The 17,134-nt window shown below is 38.7% G+C and overlaps 1 protein-coding gene across 1 annotated transcript in view; it reads left to right on the top strand.

Annotated features, from left to right (window-relative positions):
• LOC126184758 (mitochondrial-processing peptidase subunit alpha) overlaps positions 1-17,134 on the top strand; it is a 110,404-nt gene that overhangs the window by 26,263 nt on the left and 67,007 nt on the right. Inside the window, exons 4-5 of the mRNA XM_049927305.1 lie at positions 2,202-2,284; positions 11,131-11,233. Coding sequence (XP_049783262.1) covers positions 2,202-2,284; positions 11,131-11,233 — 186 coding nt within the window. The remainder of the gene's footprint in view (positions 1-2,201; positions 2,285-11,130; positions 11,234-17,134) is intronic.

Genomic DNA, 17,134 nt, shown 5'->3' with positions numbered 1-17,134 from the left:
ACAAGTTGTGATTCTGCAGTAGTTGCAAACTACCCAAAATTATTAAGAAAAGTTATTAAAAAATCAAGGAACATGCACATAATGTCAGAAATCGACAACCAGTCACAGAACAGGATAGTGTCACTGTTGGACTGAATGGAAGGTAGCAACTATGTGTTTAATAATCATTTATTAAATATAGTAGAAAGTATAGAGACAAACAATTAAATAGAAAAATCACAGCACTATGTTAAAAAAGCAGCTCGCATAAAATTCAATCGTGTGAGTGTACCATCAACTTCTCATTCTGAAATTAATAAAAATTATATATTTGTCTCAAAAATGAAAACTCTTTTGATTTTGATAGAGTTTCCAATATATTTCTAAAGATTTATTCCTGTATAATAAGCCCTGTCTTAACTGCAATATGTAATGCAACACTAACTCAAAGCAGTTTTTCTAGAGAGACTCAAATATGCCATTGTCAAAACCCTCTTTAAGAAATGTGATAGGATGATTGTCAATATCTACTGACATATTTCATTACTGACACAATTTTCCAAAATTTTTGAGAAGTTTGTGTATTCTAGAATAGTATGTCATTTGAGCAACAATAATATCCTCAGCAAGTCACAGTTTGGATTTCAGAAGAGTTGTCATCTGAGAATGCCATTTGCATGTTCACTCACAAAATTTTACATTCATTGAATATTAAAATAGTGCTGGATATTATTTTCTGTGACCTATCTAAGGCATTTGAGTGTATGAATCACAGTATGCACCTAGATACATGGAAAATGTCTGGGAGGATTTGGCACAGTGAGTGAAATCAAACACTCAGCATCCTTGCAATTTGGTAGCTATGAGATATCATCATCGAGTGGCTTCATCTGCATATGGCGTGTTGACGAAACATGAAGACTCTTGTCCTTGGCAAATTGAGGCAAATCACAAGGCTGGAGGTGGTTTTGTATGGCATTAGCATGATGTCTTGTGGGGTGACAAATTATTTGCCCAGTGTCTGTTAGTATCTGTTAGTTTCAAGTGGCAGCAGTGTGTACAGTCTGCAAGATGTTTTTGCACTAACACTTCTGATATAAACTTTGACCTTCAACCAGCCACACACGAATGAATATGGTACTGAATTATTTCTCAAATGGTTTTATCTTAAATGGGATTGTATTCTGCTGTAACTGTGATTGATGTAACAGCCACTGTGAGGAACCCTACTGTGTTTCCGGTCTGCACAGTGCAACTTGTTAGCTACATATTATGGTTAGAAGGGTGAAGAAGTGTGTGGAGAACACTCATAAAGCTCTGACTGAGAAATGTGACTGTTGGTTTTAACTATGCTCATCACGCTGTATTGCTACCAGAATTACAGAGTCACTGTACTTAGTGTTAAAACTGACAGGTATCTAGGAAATGTTGGTTTTCTTTTAATTGTTTAAAGGTTCATATGAAAAGCTAATTTGGCATCTGTATCAGAGACATGAAAGTAAGAATGTGCTTCAAGTGCCAAGGCAGTTTGTCCTAAGTTCATTGTATTACCACATGCTGAAGTTCGGCAGCTGCCCCATTTAATTTTCAATTGGAAAGTGTTTTTACCATTGAAACAAATCTTATCTAGAATGTTAAAAGCATATGATGTAATAAATTTATTTAAAATTCAAATACTATATTTTTATCATTTGGCTATAGCTGTCCAATCATTCATTGTAACTTCAAATATTAATCTTGAATGAGTCTTCCCTATTTCCCTCTTCTCCCAAGTAAACTTTTGCATCTGGATGTCTCTTTCCCCCCTCCCCGATGTGTGTGTGTGTGTGTGTGTGTGTGTGTGTGTGTGTGTGTGTGTGTGTGTGTAAAAAAAATCACTGTGTGGAGTTGTGTTAGCTGAAGATTCCAACAGAACAAAGCAGTTGTAAGTTGTAACACTTTAAAGATATTGTGTCACTAGTATCGAGACTTGTATTGTGGCTGAAATGTATTGGAACAGATAATGCAGTATATAAATATGTTTACTTTTGTCTTGTGTCAAATTAGCCCAACCTTACATGATAAGTGTGTGCGCGCGCGCACACACACACACACACACACACACACACACACACACACACACACTCTTAACACTGGATTTCCAGCCCTCCCCCAAATAGTGATGTTTTACTTTTTGTAATTTGTGTAGTCTCATATATAACTTTGTTTTCTTTCCGTTCCAGAGGACACTTGCTTATGACAGCAAAGACAGTATTTTATTGGACTTGGAGAGGTACGGAGGAATATGTGACTGTCAGGCTGACAGGTTGGTTTTTGTTAGAAATAACATTACAGTGGTTCATACATTAATTAGCAACTGATGTGGAAATAGTTCCCGTTTTTGAGAGATGAAGTCTTATTAGCTTGGTGGAAGCAGTTATTTCGCCTTGCATATGACTATGTTGTCATCAGATTTTGCACTAGTTGTCTGAGTGGTAGTTGTACAAAGGGCAATTAAGACACAATGTTTTAGTACAGTCCATTGTAGACATTGTCAAGGACAGATACAGGGGCAACTCCATGTTCAAAACTGTTTACTCATTTGGCTTTCCATGTGCCATCATGTCCTTAGATTACTTTGCTAGGGTATTGTGGTCAGGATCAGTATTTTATGGGTACAATGACTGCCAGTGGATAGCATGGAATTCAATAACAGTTAAATGGGGTATAATGTAGAACAGAGCTTCATAGCAGATGTGCTCGGTAAGCAGACAGGGAGTGAAAGACTGCAAGCAGCAAGCACTGTACCCCTCCATCATCACAGGGAATAGGTTGGAGACTTGTGTAAATAAGGAAATTGATCCTGAGGCAAATGCCTGAAGAAACCTAGAATGGCGTTATGTTGTCTGTCACTTTGCAGATACTTCAAGCTGCATATCAGTGCAAATTGGTACTTGAAGATTTTTTATTTTCCCAGTCAGTTGCGCTACGAATCCTGATCGAATCCTGATTTGTTTCACCAAGCAGGGTAGAACAATGGTTAGGACACTGCACTCACATTCGGGAGGACGACGGTTGAAACCCACGTCCAACCATCCTGATTCAGGTTTTCCATGATTTCCCTAAATCAGTTAATGCAAATGCAGGGATGGATCCTGCAAAAAAGCATGGCCACTTTCCTTCCCTGATCTGAGCTAGTGCTCCATCTCTGATGACCTCTTTGTTGACAGGATGTTAAACACTAATCTCCAGTTCTTGGTTTGTTTCCCCAACATGACTGGTGCTCCACCTGTAGGCACATAAACTAATAAATTCCTTGACAAATGTACATTTTCTACACTTTCTTTAATGCTGGTAAGAATATCACATCCAGCTTTGTGGTTGTGATATCTACACATTCGTAGAGCCCTAATGAATGTGCAACGAAACCTTCACAGAGAGTTTGCAAGGTGGCTCTGGATGGCATCTGTTGTAACCTGTGTGGAACACATGATTGCCACATTTGATAAGGGCACATAGTGAAAATTCTACATGAAGTGTACATAGATGTTCAATTGCAACTACCAAGTATTCTATTATTAAATCACTATTTGTGGAAGGATGCGAAGACTTCACTAAAAATAGTGCAGTTTTGTAGCTCCTCCCTATTCCTCCTCCACTTCTGAGAGCTTCCTTTTTTAAGTTTTAAAACCTCTTGTACATTTTCAGATCATTCATATTTTTCGTTTCCGTACTCTCTGATGTGGGAAGACATGTAGTGCCTCTGTAAATTTAACTTCCTGAAACTATTCGGTGTCTTATAATACACTGAACATTTTGGAAACCCACCTTTTTGTGTGAAACACTAAGATTCCTTGCCCTGCAGAATGAAATGCAGAGAAATTCTTGATGCTACACAGTTATGACTCACTAGTGCTGCTATTACATGGTGCCGCTGTCAAAACTGATGCTGTCCAATTTCAGAGGTGGCTCTTATGTACTGTCATGATGGCATGATGCACATGCATTTCCCTCACTCCCCACCATACCACAACTGTTGTGCACATGAGCTGAAGCATGAGGAAGCACAAATGCTTGCACTCAAAATAAGTGAGTTACTAAGAGCTAACATGGAAGATCACTCACCAGTTCATTGCTGGACAACAGGTGAACACTGGCACAGGACCATCAGAAGCCACCATCTCACAGAAGTAATTATCTTTTTCTTGACATCACCCTACTCTCTCTTTGATTGAATCCATTTGGGATCCTGCTGAGAGAGATGGGTAATTTGCAACCTTTTCAGAGCAGTGTACACCAGCCCTGACTGACCATAAAGTGGTCGTGGATCATCATGGCTCCCTGCTGCTTCCTGTGAATCCTTGACATGAGAAGCTATTACTATCTTCCAGTCAATTGGAGGATCTACACACATCTGTGTAGGTGCATCTATTGCACTTGCCTGGTAGTGTTCAACTATGTTAAGGAATTTCACTTGCAAATTCAGGAAGAGTGGAGTTCAAATATCTGTCTGACCTTCCCTACTTCGATTTTCGTAACCTGAGCAGGTGAATACCAGGCTGATTCTCTTTAAAAAGACAAAGCTGATTTTCCCTATTTGAGCTTGTGCTTTGTCTCCAGTAACCATGTTGCTAATGAAATGTTAAATTATAATCTTTCTTCTGTTGTTCTGACAGTATGCAAAGGATAGTACAAAATCTTTTCAGCATAGAATTGTTTGATTCACCTTTTAAAAAGAATCAGTGCCATCTTTTCGTTCTCTAAAGCCATCAGACAATTTTTGATTCAACAAAGTTTTCATTTGTGAAAAGAAGATTGGCATATAAGGAAGGCATTCAAGTAATTTGAAGTTTTTGGCTAATTGGCTGGAGTGCTGTGGTGATGAAAGGACTAACTAATTTGATCCCAGATGATTTCAAGCACCTCTAAGACTTGAGACAGAATTTGCTTTGTATCCTAGTCCCCCCTCCCTTTCAGACCTCTCTCCCCATGGCTTTTCAGTTGGCCACCACAATATTGAGCCCTTGGCTTCTGGAGAAGAAAACGAATGCCACAACCCATTTTTTGATAGACCAAGATTTTTATTTAATTTTTAGCTATATGGGTGCACTTTGATCATCAGACATCACTTGTTTTGTGAATGGTTGTGACATTGATGATAAGAAAGCAAAATGATACCTACCTAGAACAAAGCTTTTGCCTTTAATGTTGTGTTGCAGAATGATGTGGACTGTGAGGACTGACAGGTCCATAGATTCCTATTTTCAGTGGTGTGCCACCCAAGTCTTTAATGGCTTGTGAACTAGGTTATTCTGAGTTGCTGTTAAGCTCATTGAACTCACCAAATATAATTGGCTGTTGCAGGCATTCTTTTATGAGCTCTAAAGACATTCATCCAAAGCCCTGATCCACTGTCAGTCCTTGGGAAAAATTGTATAGCAAAACTGTTCACAAAACTTCTTAGTTCCACACCAGTATACCTTGCAGATAACTGGCCAAGAGCTATGGAAAATCATAAGAAGCTTGACCTGTAGTTGACTATGAATGGACAGGACCAAACATGCGCATAGAGAATGGGGTGTGATTTTTTCCATGTGGTGCCTCACATCACAATACCATCCAGTACCCTGTGATTAGTGTGTAGAAAAAATAGCACTACTATTGTGTAGCTGAATAATAAATTGTTTGTAAGATGCTCAGCATTGTTGAGGTGATCTGTCAAAATGTTTATGATCCAAGAAAGATTTCTTAATGTTTGATTGTACTTTCACAAGCTCTTGACATTAATACGGCATTTCCACCTGCTACTCTTCATGTTAACTCAGAGTTCCTATCGTATTTGTTGTCCACTCCAGTTACTTTTATTCAACTTCCTTGATATTGCAGTATACTTCCCAGGAATCTTCTGTTTTTTGTAATGGGAGTATTCCATGAAGTTTTACATCATTCAATGTTCAAGACTTTTCATGGCCATCTCATGTAATATGTCTGTAACTTGCTCTTACAGTAGATTTCACGTGACTCTCTTTTTGTTTTCCTGTATTGATATGTGTATATGTGTAGTGTTCATAATACAAAAACAGTTGATTTTGGGAGCACTATTATGAATTTATTTTGAATTAATTATTTTGTCATGAAGTGAAATAGGCCATGATTTCATTGTAAAAGTTTGAAACATATCAACTCTGCTCTATTCCAATGTGGCATAGCAGTGTAAAGCCATCATGGAGTGAAAATAATACAAGCAAGAAATATATCATTAATCATATTATAGAGGAATTAGAAGAAATAAAGAAAGCAAATATTACAAAACTTAACTTTTTTAGGTATTTAATTTTGCAATTGAATTAAAAACCTGTTTTATTGTGCAAGTTACATACACACTATCATAAGATGAAATGACTGATGCCCTTACTACTTTAATCCTAGATCACAAAGCCTAAGGGCAGATATGACAAGAGTTTTGTTGCCAGTGGTAGGTAGTTCTTTCCCTTGCAATGGTGACTTTTTAGTTAGGACACTTTGTGTGGCTACTCAAAGGTGTGTTTGTAGACTGGTAGTTTGTAACCTCTTTGTCATCCAGGATTTAGCAAGTTCTTCACCCAGGCATGTAAGAAAGTCTTTTCTTGGCAATCTGTTGCTGATTATTGTGGGTTTGGATAACCCAAGCATTCACACACCAAGTATTTATCAAGCCATAAAACACACATAGTGGTCATCTTCTGATCTTCTGACTACATGAATAGGTGCTGCACATTTGTTCCAGCATGTCACTCCAAATTTGATGGAATTTTAATCCTCTGTTATGTGTAATTTCTTACTAATGCCACAGATAGTGAGCTGGTAATGAGCAGTTTGCAGCAGAACAACTATTGTATTTGATTTTGCTGTATGTGAAACTGGTTTTTTTTCTTTATCAAAGCAAAACATACACATACCTACACCTCTGTTTTTTGTAAACAGTAGCTCAGGGAGTATTTCAGATTTGTTGGCATGAGTAGTGCCAGCCAGTGTGAGTTTATACTTCAAAAGATCACCTGCCAGTTTCAGTGAGGTAAAACAATTGTCTACTATGATGTTTGCATTTAAGCCTAAGAGAGTCTTTGTCATTTCCTTTACATAAAATTTACAGAGTCGTCCCATTTGGCTCTGTGCATTTTCCTAAAGAGACACGTCTATTTTGTTTTTGTGTCATAGGCCATTACTATTTTGATCCCATGTTTGTTTGGATTAATTGGGATATACATGCGGAAAGGACATTGTCCACAAAAACCCAGCAGTTGCATATCTATGATAACAAATGAGCCTGGTTCTGCAGTTATGAACCAACTGTTCCCAAGTTTAGTGTATTGGTGCGAAATAATCATTTTCTCTTGTAGCTTGACAAGTTTCTTTGTTGTCAAATCTCAAATAAGACAAGTATGAAAACTTGATATACTATCAAGTGGAGAAAACCTGTAACAACTGATAAAATTCTATCGAGCTTCCAGGTGCATCAAATGATGTAAAATCCACGTGCTGTTGGCTGAGGAGTACTCGGCTGAAAAAAATGTCGAGACAATTTTATTAGTACATATTGCCATGAGACTATGCATTCCTGTGCACCTGGATCATTATAATGTTTCTAGCTACAGTTTACTGTCACCAGTTTTCACAGTGGTCTTTGGTTTTATTCAGTTTCAAAACATCTTTAGATTAAGAGTAATTGCAGAGCATCCAGTCCCTTTCAGGTACTGTAGACAATGTCCATAAGTCACTAAGGGGTTATGATTCAGCACTTATGACAATCTTAAACTTTAAAATTTTCATTTTTCTTGTTCAGTCCTTTCAAAATAACCTGTCTGACAAAAAAGTGAAGCACTCAGAAGTGGATGTCAGTGCAACTTATACACAACAAAGGTAGATATGTAAATGATTATAGAGTTGAAATTTTTGGTAACAGTTACCTTGGCCACCAGAGTGCAGTAGTGTTGTCCATGTTTAGTGTTATTACCAGGCCTGGTATTGTTAATAAGGAGTGTGAACATCATCAGATGTTGAGTGATTACTGTGAAAGACATGGGGGTATTGTGTACTTGTGTGAGACAGTGTTATCAGCACCTGACAGTTTTAAAGTGTCCTCATTGTGAGTCTCCATTTGAATGGCTTTTGGAAATCATGTAATATCGAGATTTGTGGGTCATTTTGATGTGACTGGCCCAATGTTGGACTGCCCAGGAACTTGAGGGAAGGCATACTATCATTGTCCAGGTTCTGCTCGACCACATCTGACCACATAACGGGAGGATCGCTATATTGTGCACCAAGCACTTCATAAACCCTTTACATCTGCACCTGCCATCTGAGAACAAATAATTGACTTTTTATGCAATTATTTGTGTCATCCCACACTTGTGGCTGGCTGTTTGAATATCTCCCTCTCGAGTTGGCTACTTCTGTGTTACAAGTCTGCAACTTGTGGTCTAGTGGCTAGCATTGCCGCCTCTGGACCACGGGATCCCGGGTTTGTTTCACGGCCAGGGGGGATATTCTCTGCCCAGGGACTGGGTGCTTTTGTTGTTCTCATCATTTCATCATCATCATCATCATCATCATCATCATCATCATTTGTGAAAGTGGGTTGTGAAAAAATTGGGTCTTTGTATGGGCAGTAATGACCATGCAGTTGAGCGCCCCACAAACCAAACATCGTCATCTGTGTACAACATTTGTGATATGGGGATATGCGTGTATTGAATTGCGACCAGCACAGAACTTGGTGCCCCATTCGACAATGGTGGTTTTTGACAGATATGATGCCCCTTGCACATTCTTCGTTAGGGAATTACTATCCCATTCATAGGCTGCCATTAACACCACAACGCAAATGACTGTGATTGGAGTGGTGCTGTGACCAGGAAAAATGGACGGCTATTGAATGGTGTTGCATTGAGTTCAGTGATAAATCACAGTTGTGCACTACCTGGATGACCACCTTCGGTGAGTACGGTGGTGAACTGGGGAAAGGTCCCATTCTTCTAATGTTTTGGAAAGGAACAACATTGTTACTTCTGGTGTCAGGGTGTGGTGAGCCATTGTGTATAATTTGAGATCATGGGTGGTAGTGGTTGGGGAAACTCTGACAGCACAACAGTATGTCATAATCATCGTGCATCTTTGTGTGTTACCTCTGATGCAACAGCAGTGTGATGTTATTTTTCAACAGGTCAGTGCACATTCAGACATGGCATGTGTGTATGTGCACTGTCTTCATGATGTTGAGGTACTCCCATGGCCAGCAAGATCCCCAGATCTGTCTGTAATAGAACATGTGGGACCAGCTTGGACATCAACTCCCTCCCAGTACCAGTGTCCAGGTTATCAAGGACCATTTATAACATTTGTGGGCCAGCTTGCCTTTAGGAGAGGACACAATGGCTATAAGATGCTGTTTACAACTGAATCAGCCTAAGCTTTGTGGCCAGGGGAGTGGTGGTGCAATGTCACTTATAAGATGGCTCATACTGCCAAGTTATTTGTAAACTTCACTTGATTTTGTAATCACTGAAATATTGTCACATACCCCCGCAACCCATTAAGTTTCATTTAGTTTTCTCATCACCTCCTCGATGCTTCACGTCTTTTGTCAGGCAGTGTAAATATAAGGAGCAATCAGAAAGTTTCCATTTGAAGGCTGTGCTGTTCAGAATTGGTATCCCAATCAGGAAAATCACCATGAGCATTAAGGCAATCATCCCACTTATCCTCATCTGACAGGAATTGTCGACCCTTCAAGGCCTTTTTTAAATGACCAAAGGCATGATAATGGCTTGGGGGTGGGGAGATCAGGACTATAGGGCAAGTGCTCCAATGTCTCCCATTTGCATTGGCATAACTTCTGCATTACGGCATTTGTGGTACGGGGACCTGCATGTGTCAAATCGTGGTCGGCACAGGACTTGGCTGGTGCACATTCCACAATGGTGGTTTTCTACAGATGTGATGCCCCATGCACATTCTCGATTCTCTGACAGATGTCTACTGGTGTTTGTCCTTTGGGAGCCAAGAAAAGAATAATAACTTTGCCATAGTACATGTTCCCACATATATTGCACATATGTCAGAAAGACACGAATGCCACAGTGTCTATATAAATGAATTGGAGCCATGGTACATTGCATATATGCTGCAGGGATGCCCTCCAGCAGAAACTTTTTGATTGCCGCTTATAGAAATGATTTCCACTTTTTTATAATTGGAGGGGATGCTTTTCCAGAAGTTCCATATCCCATCACAATTTGAGGGATCAAAATCAAACTGTTGCCCATGTCATTCTTTGCTATATTCTGTGTTAGCAAAATTGCAATGCACTTCATGCAATACAATACCTCTCTACGTTGGAAGTGGTGCAACTGTTTGTCTCATCTCTACACTTTGTTGACAGCTGGGGCTTCCCAAAAAAAGGCAGGTGGCTAAGCAATTCTGTGTGAAGTGAAAAAAATTATTTTTACTATGATCATATTATCTGTACTCTCGAGCTGAGTTAAACCACTGCACGCACTCCCTCTAGCCAACAGTCTCCCCTTCCTCCATCTGTCAACACCACCCAATCCACCCATCATCATCATCATCATCAAGCACCACCCAAATCACCGCTCCGTTGCTCATTTGTTATATTCTTCAGCTGAGCACCATCTGCGTCTCCCTCTCACATTCCTATCCTGCATGTGTGCTGTCTCGCTCTGAACTGCCAGATATGCCTCCCCAACCCCTCCACCATTTCCTGCCTCTTTCCCCTGTGCTCCTCCCCCCCCCCTCCCCCCACACCACAACCCCTCATCCCAGTCAACCTGCCAAACTGCAATTCTGGCATTTTGTGTCCAGCTGGCACAATGTAGCTGCACAGGTGTGCGTGTGTGTCACATTTCCTGAGCTACAGAAAGTCCGTTAACAGCACTTGATCATTTCTTAAAACTACTTACGAATTTTGGAATGAATGTTATTTAAAATTGTGGATAGTTTCTTTCTCTTCATTGATGTTCCGAGTATAAAGTTTTGCTAAAGCCTAGAATCAGTCTGAAGTAGGATGGTCTAGAACTGATAAAAACTAAAAAGCAAAGAGGAACAGGCTAAATTAGCAAGGAGTGTAACTGAAGAGCTGAAATATTCTGTAATCATTTTATGTGTTTTTAGGGACTTTATCCTGTATGCTGTTTCTGCAGAAAGCCAATCTGTAGATCCTGTTACTCGAATATTGGCTGAAACAGTAGTTCGTGCGAAGATCACAGAAACTGAGGTAATAATATTTTTTAGCACATAGTTCACTATTAGTCTGCTATTTTATATTTTAGATTAGTCTAACATAGCTGTCCGTAACTTCTGCTCTTGCATCATGTCACTGCTGCCTGTAATTCTTGTAGATCATTTCAAACTGTGCATGTTCATTACATATAGGGGCCAGGAAAATTTTGCGTAAATGATAAAGCAAAAGCTAACATGAAATCTTTGATTATTTGTGATGATGTAATGTGGAATTGCTGGTTTTTGCAGAATTCCACAAAATTTAGCACTTCTCCCATTTCTGTGTAAAAATGTTATGAATCTGAAGGCAGCAGTTTATTAACACTGATAACTAATAATTATTGAATATTGAAATTTGATTTTGACTTTTTTCTCAACTATGAGAAGTGTATATAATTTCAAAGTAACACTTGATGTCCTGTATTAAGAATTGTGGCTTTAGATGTGACATTAAATGAACTACATTCCAGTAACAGTTTTAGCCACTGACATTACTTTCCTGACACTTTTGCACAACCAATCGTACAAAAAATGATGCATTCTTGTGATATCTTTAATGCAGTGCATTGGTTAAACTAGATATTTTCATAATACGCAAGTATAAATATGAAGAACATCAAATACAGCACCTCAGTTTTGCACAGTTTGCGTATTAGCACAGCATCCGACATCTTTCAACTTAACATTGGCTGTGGCCTACGAATAGATCACTATGTCATCACAAACTTCATTCACAAAATAGTAAAAATGATATTGAACTAAATCTTCACAGTGTTTTGTTTTATTGGAAGAAACACATTTGCAGAACATTGAGTGTCCTGTGAATGGCTGATGGAAGAAACACAGATGGGTTCGATGTTGATTTGTGAAGCTAAAGTGCTGTATTTGGTGATTTTTGTGTTTATACTTTTGTATTAGAAACTTTGCAGTTTCATTGGTGCACTATATTAAACATCTCTTCAAAATGAGTCGTTTTTGATATGATTTCTTGGGCAAAAACATTGGGAAATCTGACATCACCAGATAAAACATTACCGGTATTCCAAGTTAAAAGTGAAGATTGCTTCATTACTGTGGGGAAGTGATTTTTTTTTGTGAATGAACCACTAAACTTAGTAGAAATATGAAGGGTCTAATACTTCAGGCACTAGTGAAGGAAACACTGAAATGCACTGTGTTGCACCTAGAATGGCAAGTTTCAACTGTGTAAGATATTATGAAGGGATACAGACCCCTTCATAATTTACTGGAAAAACAGCTTTCCATGCCAGCAGAATATGTGAACATTGTGAAATGTCTGGTGGTGTGCTGAAAGCAGTTTCTCTTCCGTATTCAGAATTTAGGCTCCAAATGCCTCCTTTCTCAGCATAGCAAAGTACTGAAGGATTGGTGGTATAAAGTTTCTGAAGAGAACTTTGAAGTTATGACAGTGCCTTCTTTTGAAAAACTTTGAACAATGTATACGTGGAAAATATTTTTCCTTTAATTAATCAGAGTTAATCGAATCAATATAAATAATTTCTTTTTTAATAACGTACATAAATGTGCTTTGTGATGTCAGTAAATTAAACTTATAGGTGTATTTTCATTCTTAACATAACACTGAAAAACAATGAAATAAGAGAAAAATAAGAACATACACTACTTGAAAAATAAGCCATCGGAAATGAATAGCAAAACAGGCAAAAAATAACACTGAAATTGTCCATAACATAAAACAACTTTTTCCTGTCCCTAATACAGATTGTGGCTTGTGATCTGTATGGGAAGGCAGTTGTTTAAGCCAATTTTGAAAAATCTGCTGACCATGGAATATGTAGTATCTCTCTAGTTTCTGGTAGAGATGGGGGATCCGCTCTTGAACTAATTCATAGAGTTGAATCTTTCAAAGGAGTGAACAATCAGTGATTCAGAAAAAAAAGAACAGTAGCTCCAAACGTTTCCCACGGCAGAGAGAGAGAGAGAGAGAGAGAGAGAGAGAGAGACGGAGCATATCAGCAGCGCCTCTGCTGTGGTCAGAGCACAGTGCACGCCACACAACACAGCCAGCGCCGGCCTCTGCCCTGCTTCTACCTTGGCTGCCTGCATTGTGCAGTGCCCCATTGGATTTTGTGTTTCACATATGCCGTGCCGTCTCTGTGCGTCGTCTGCCGTGTGCAGTGTCTGGCGCAGCTTAACTTCGCATCGCACTCTGTCGGCGATCATTTCAGTCGCACGTCCTGCCCTCTGGGCAGTTGATGCGAGCAACAGGACAGAGAGCCACCTAGCGGATAACATAGGAACTACTTGCAACAACCTGCTCGCAAGGGAACGGACGATTTGTCTCGGAGCGGGTGAGTTCTCCGCTCCCCCCACCCTCGGAACTCGCCCGCTCAACGCTCACCCCACCGTCTCGACTCTAGCCAGAGCATTGAGCAAAGCGACTCAGGTGTCACTCTGGTCTCTGCGGTCTCAGCTCACGCAGTAATACAGCTCGCGGCTCGACCTGCTCGACTCAGCGCCCCTGCATCGGAGTTCGTCCCCGCTGGATATTGTTCTTCGTAGTAATACCGCTATGTATATTACATTATTATGTTATGTATACATCATTTGTTTTTATTTTATTTTTATTTGTTTAAACTGATCAGATTAGGTTCCTGACGACTCCTCTTACTATAAGATTTTTATTATGGACACTCGAATTTACGCTTTAATTACGAGCGAACCGATAAACGTATCGCAAAATGTGATACAGCAATATTTTCCTTGTTTTATTCTGCGTAAGGCTATATGCAGCACTTTCGTTTTACAGTCAAATTTATATATTTTTTTCTTATTCTGGTACGGATTTTGTTATTTTAGGCGTCTTCGGAAGGAAACGTTCACTTTAAAAATATATGACTTGCGATGTATTTGTATGAGGTTAATGAAATTTTAATACATTATAGCCAAATATATTGTTAATGTAAATCTCAAGTTACAACATTTTCCGATCACCCAAAAAACCACGATAGTGCAAAATAAATCAATAATCAAAAACTTTGTCATATCGTGGAAATTTCAATAAACAATACAAAATTCTTACTCATTATCTGTGTTACTTCAAAATAGGATCAAATAAGATCAAAATACAGGTATAGTACTGGAATAAACCAAGTTTAAAGGGCAATGTGCCTTCCATTTATTTTCTATTGTAAATGAGTGGTGAGTCATGAAAAAGAGCTAATTCATTTCAGGGAGTGAACAGTTCTGATCCAATCTCTGAAAAGAACAGTTTTGCCCATCTCTAGTTTCTGGACTGTGGTTATTTATAAGGACAAGAAACTATTGTGGAGGTTTTAAATTCATTTATGAAATAAACCTCATTCCTCATTTGGATCTATTCTTTTCTACTTCTCCTTCCCTCTTTCCTGACGAGGCAACCGTTGGTTGCGAAAGCTAGAATTTTGTGTGTATGTTTGTGTTTGTTTGTGTGTCTATCGACCTGCCAGCGCTTTTGTTTGGTAAGTCTCATCATCTTTCTTTTTAGATATATTAAAGTGATTTTGTAGACAATATCGTTAGCACTAACAAGTGTACATGCTCACTGGAACTAGAGTCATTGTATTGTATTGTATTGATCCTGTTGTTGACAAGAGCAGCTTGGACAAGTGAATTTATAAGATTGGAGGTGACAGTGATTTTTATGGATACTTATTAAAAATTGCAAATAATACTCTTCATACATTAAGTATTTATATAGTATGCTTTATAACTTCACATATTCTTCAGTTGAGTAAAAGCAGTGATGCTTTAAGTAGGAAAGTAATTATTTTCCAAAGATTTTGGCCTTCATAGTTACATTTATGTTTTTATGAAATGTGTTATTAAGTTTGACTCCCATGTAGAAAGTACTGTTTTGGTACAGGGATCTGTTGATAAGGGTCATATATAATTTTTTGTTTTGTCTGGTTAAGTGATCATGAATATCACCATTTTTTTTCAGTCTACTGTCTTTACCCATTTCTTCTATTTTAAAGAATATGAGGGTTTACATAATGTAGATACATGGTAAAGGAGGAATCCCTTAAATGCGTGACTTGAGTATTTTACCAAGAAGAGTAAGAAAAAAGGAATTCTTGTTGATAGTTAAGCAGGTCAGAAATTGTGGAAATGTCATTCTCATTGAAGTATTGTCGTGGCTGTTTAAATTTTAAAATTTAAAATACAGCTTTCACAATAATTGCAACTGTTTGACACCTTAAATTCCAAAATGTATAATTAAATGCAAACTTTATCTAACCTTGCTGTCAGCCTGCATAGATGGCGTCTCCACAGTGCATCTATCAATGAAATTATTCAAAAACAAATACTTGGGATGATGGAATAAAATAAAACTGTTGAGCAGCCACAAGTCGCATACAACTTTCCTTTGTTTTACACATTTCACTCGTCAAATGCGAGCATCTTCAGAAATTTAATAGCCAATGGGCACATAACAAATATGTGTGACTATGTACAGTGCTGAGGTCACATTTTTTTAAATGTATGATATTGGTGCTGTATGCAGCCATGTATACAGTGAAACACTTATTTTACATTTTTGTTGGGTCTAGACTCAAAAACCATAAAATTGAGGAAAATAGAGAATTGAGGAAAAAGTTAAACACCCAAAATATGAGCAAAAACATGTGTAATTGACAGATATGATAAAAAATCATAATCATCACCAGTTATATAAAATCTCTGTAAGTGAAAGAAAGTAAATGTACAATACAATGTTTATACAATAATTTGTGGTAATAAATTTCATGAGTTCTTAAAAAATCACATTTGTGGAATAGCAAGTAAAAACTCACCAAAAAATTGAAATTGTTATTGGGGTACGAGGTGATTGAGCTATTTTCCGACATGCTATGACCACAGATTACACATAAAAACATGTGTTTTTGAGACATCTTTCCTTTGTGTTCACCCAGAAAAAAACGAAAATTGATGAACATTATGAATTAAACTGAAAACTGTGAAGTTCAGTGGAATCTAATTTGTGGTGGCATGTATTTCCCTTTTGTAGCCAGTGGCAGTTTAATTAACTCCAGCAGACTTTTCAAGCCGCATATGCACTAAGCCTGAAACATGTTTCCAGCTACTTGATGTGGACACCATTTGGAAACAACTTTCAAAACAGGGAAACATCTGAAACTTCCTGGCAGATTAAAACTGTGTACTGGACTGAGACTCGAACTCGGGACCTTTGCCTTTCGCGGGAAAGTGCTCTACCATCTGAGCTAACCAAGCATGACTCACGCCCTGTCCTCACAGCTTTACTTCTGCTAGTACCTCATCTCCTACCTTTCAAACTTTACAGAAACTCTCCTGCAAACCTTGCAGAACTGGCACTTCTGAAAGAAAGGATATTAGGATATTGCGGAGACAGGGTTTAGCCACAGCCTGGGGGATGTTTCCAGAATGAGATTCTCACTCTGCAGCGGAGTGTGTGCTGATATGAAACTTCCTGGCAGATTAAAACTGTGTGCTGGACTGAGACTCGAACTCGGGACCTTTGCCTTTCGCGGGCAAGGTACTGGCAGAAGTAAAGCTGTGGGGATGGGGCGTGAGTCGTGCTTGGGTAGCTCAATTGGTAGAGCGCTCGCTTGCGAAAGGCAAAGGTCCTGAGTTCGAGTCTCAGTCCAGCACACAGTTTTAATCTGCCAGGAAGTTTCATATCAACGCACACTCTGCTGCAGAGTGAAAATCTCATTCTAGAGGGAAACATCTATCCGTAGTAGTGTCAGTACAGATCAACGGAACCAATGTTTCAGGCCAGCTTCTGCATGTTAGTGCAGTATGGTGCAAGTGTATGTTTATATGTCGCATTGTGTCATTTGTTGTATAGAGTTGTTAGGTGTTTTGTTTTATCTTGCTGTACTAAATTAAA

This window comes from Schistocerca cancellata, chromosome 4 (genome assembly GCF_023864275.1).
Source record: "Schistocerca cancellata isolate TAMUIC-IGC-003103 chromosome 4, iqSchCanc2.1, whole genome shotgun sequence".
Lineage (NCBI taxonomy): Eukaryota > Metazoa > Arthropoda > Insecta > Orthoptera > Acrididae > Schistocerca > Schistocerca cancellata.
Note: the sequence above shows the minus strand (reverse complement) of the source record. Positions and strands in the feature narration are given on the sequence as shown.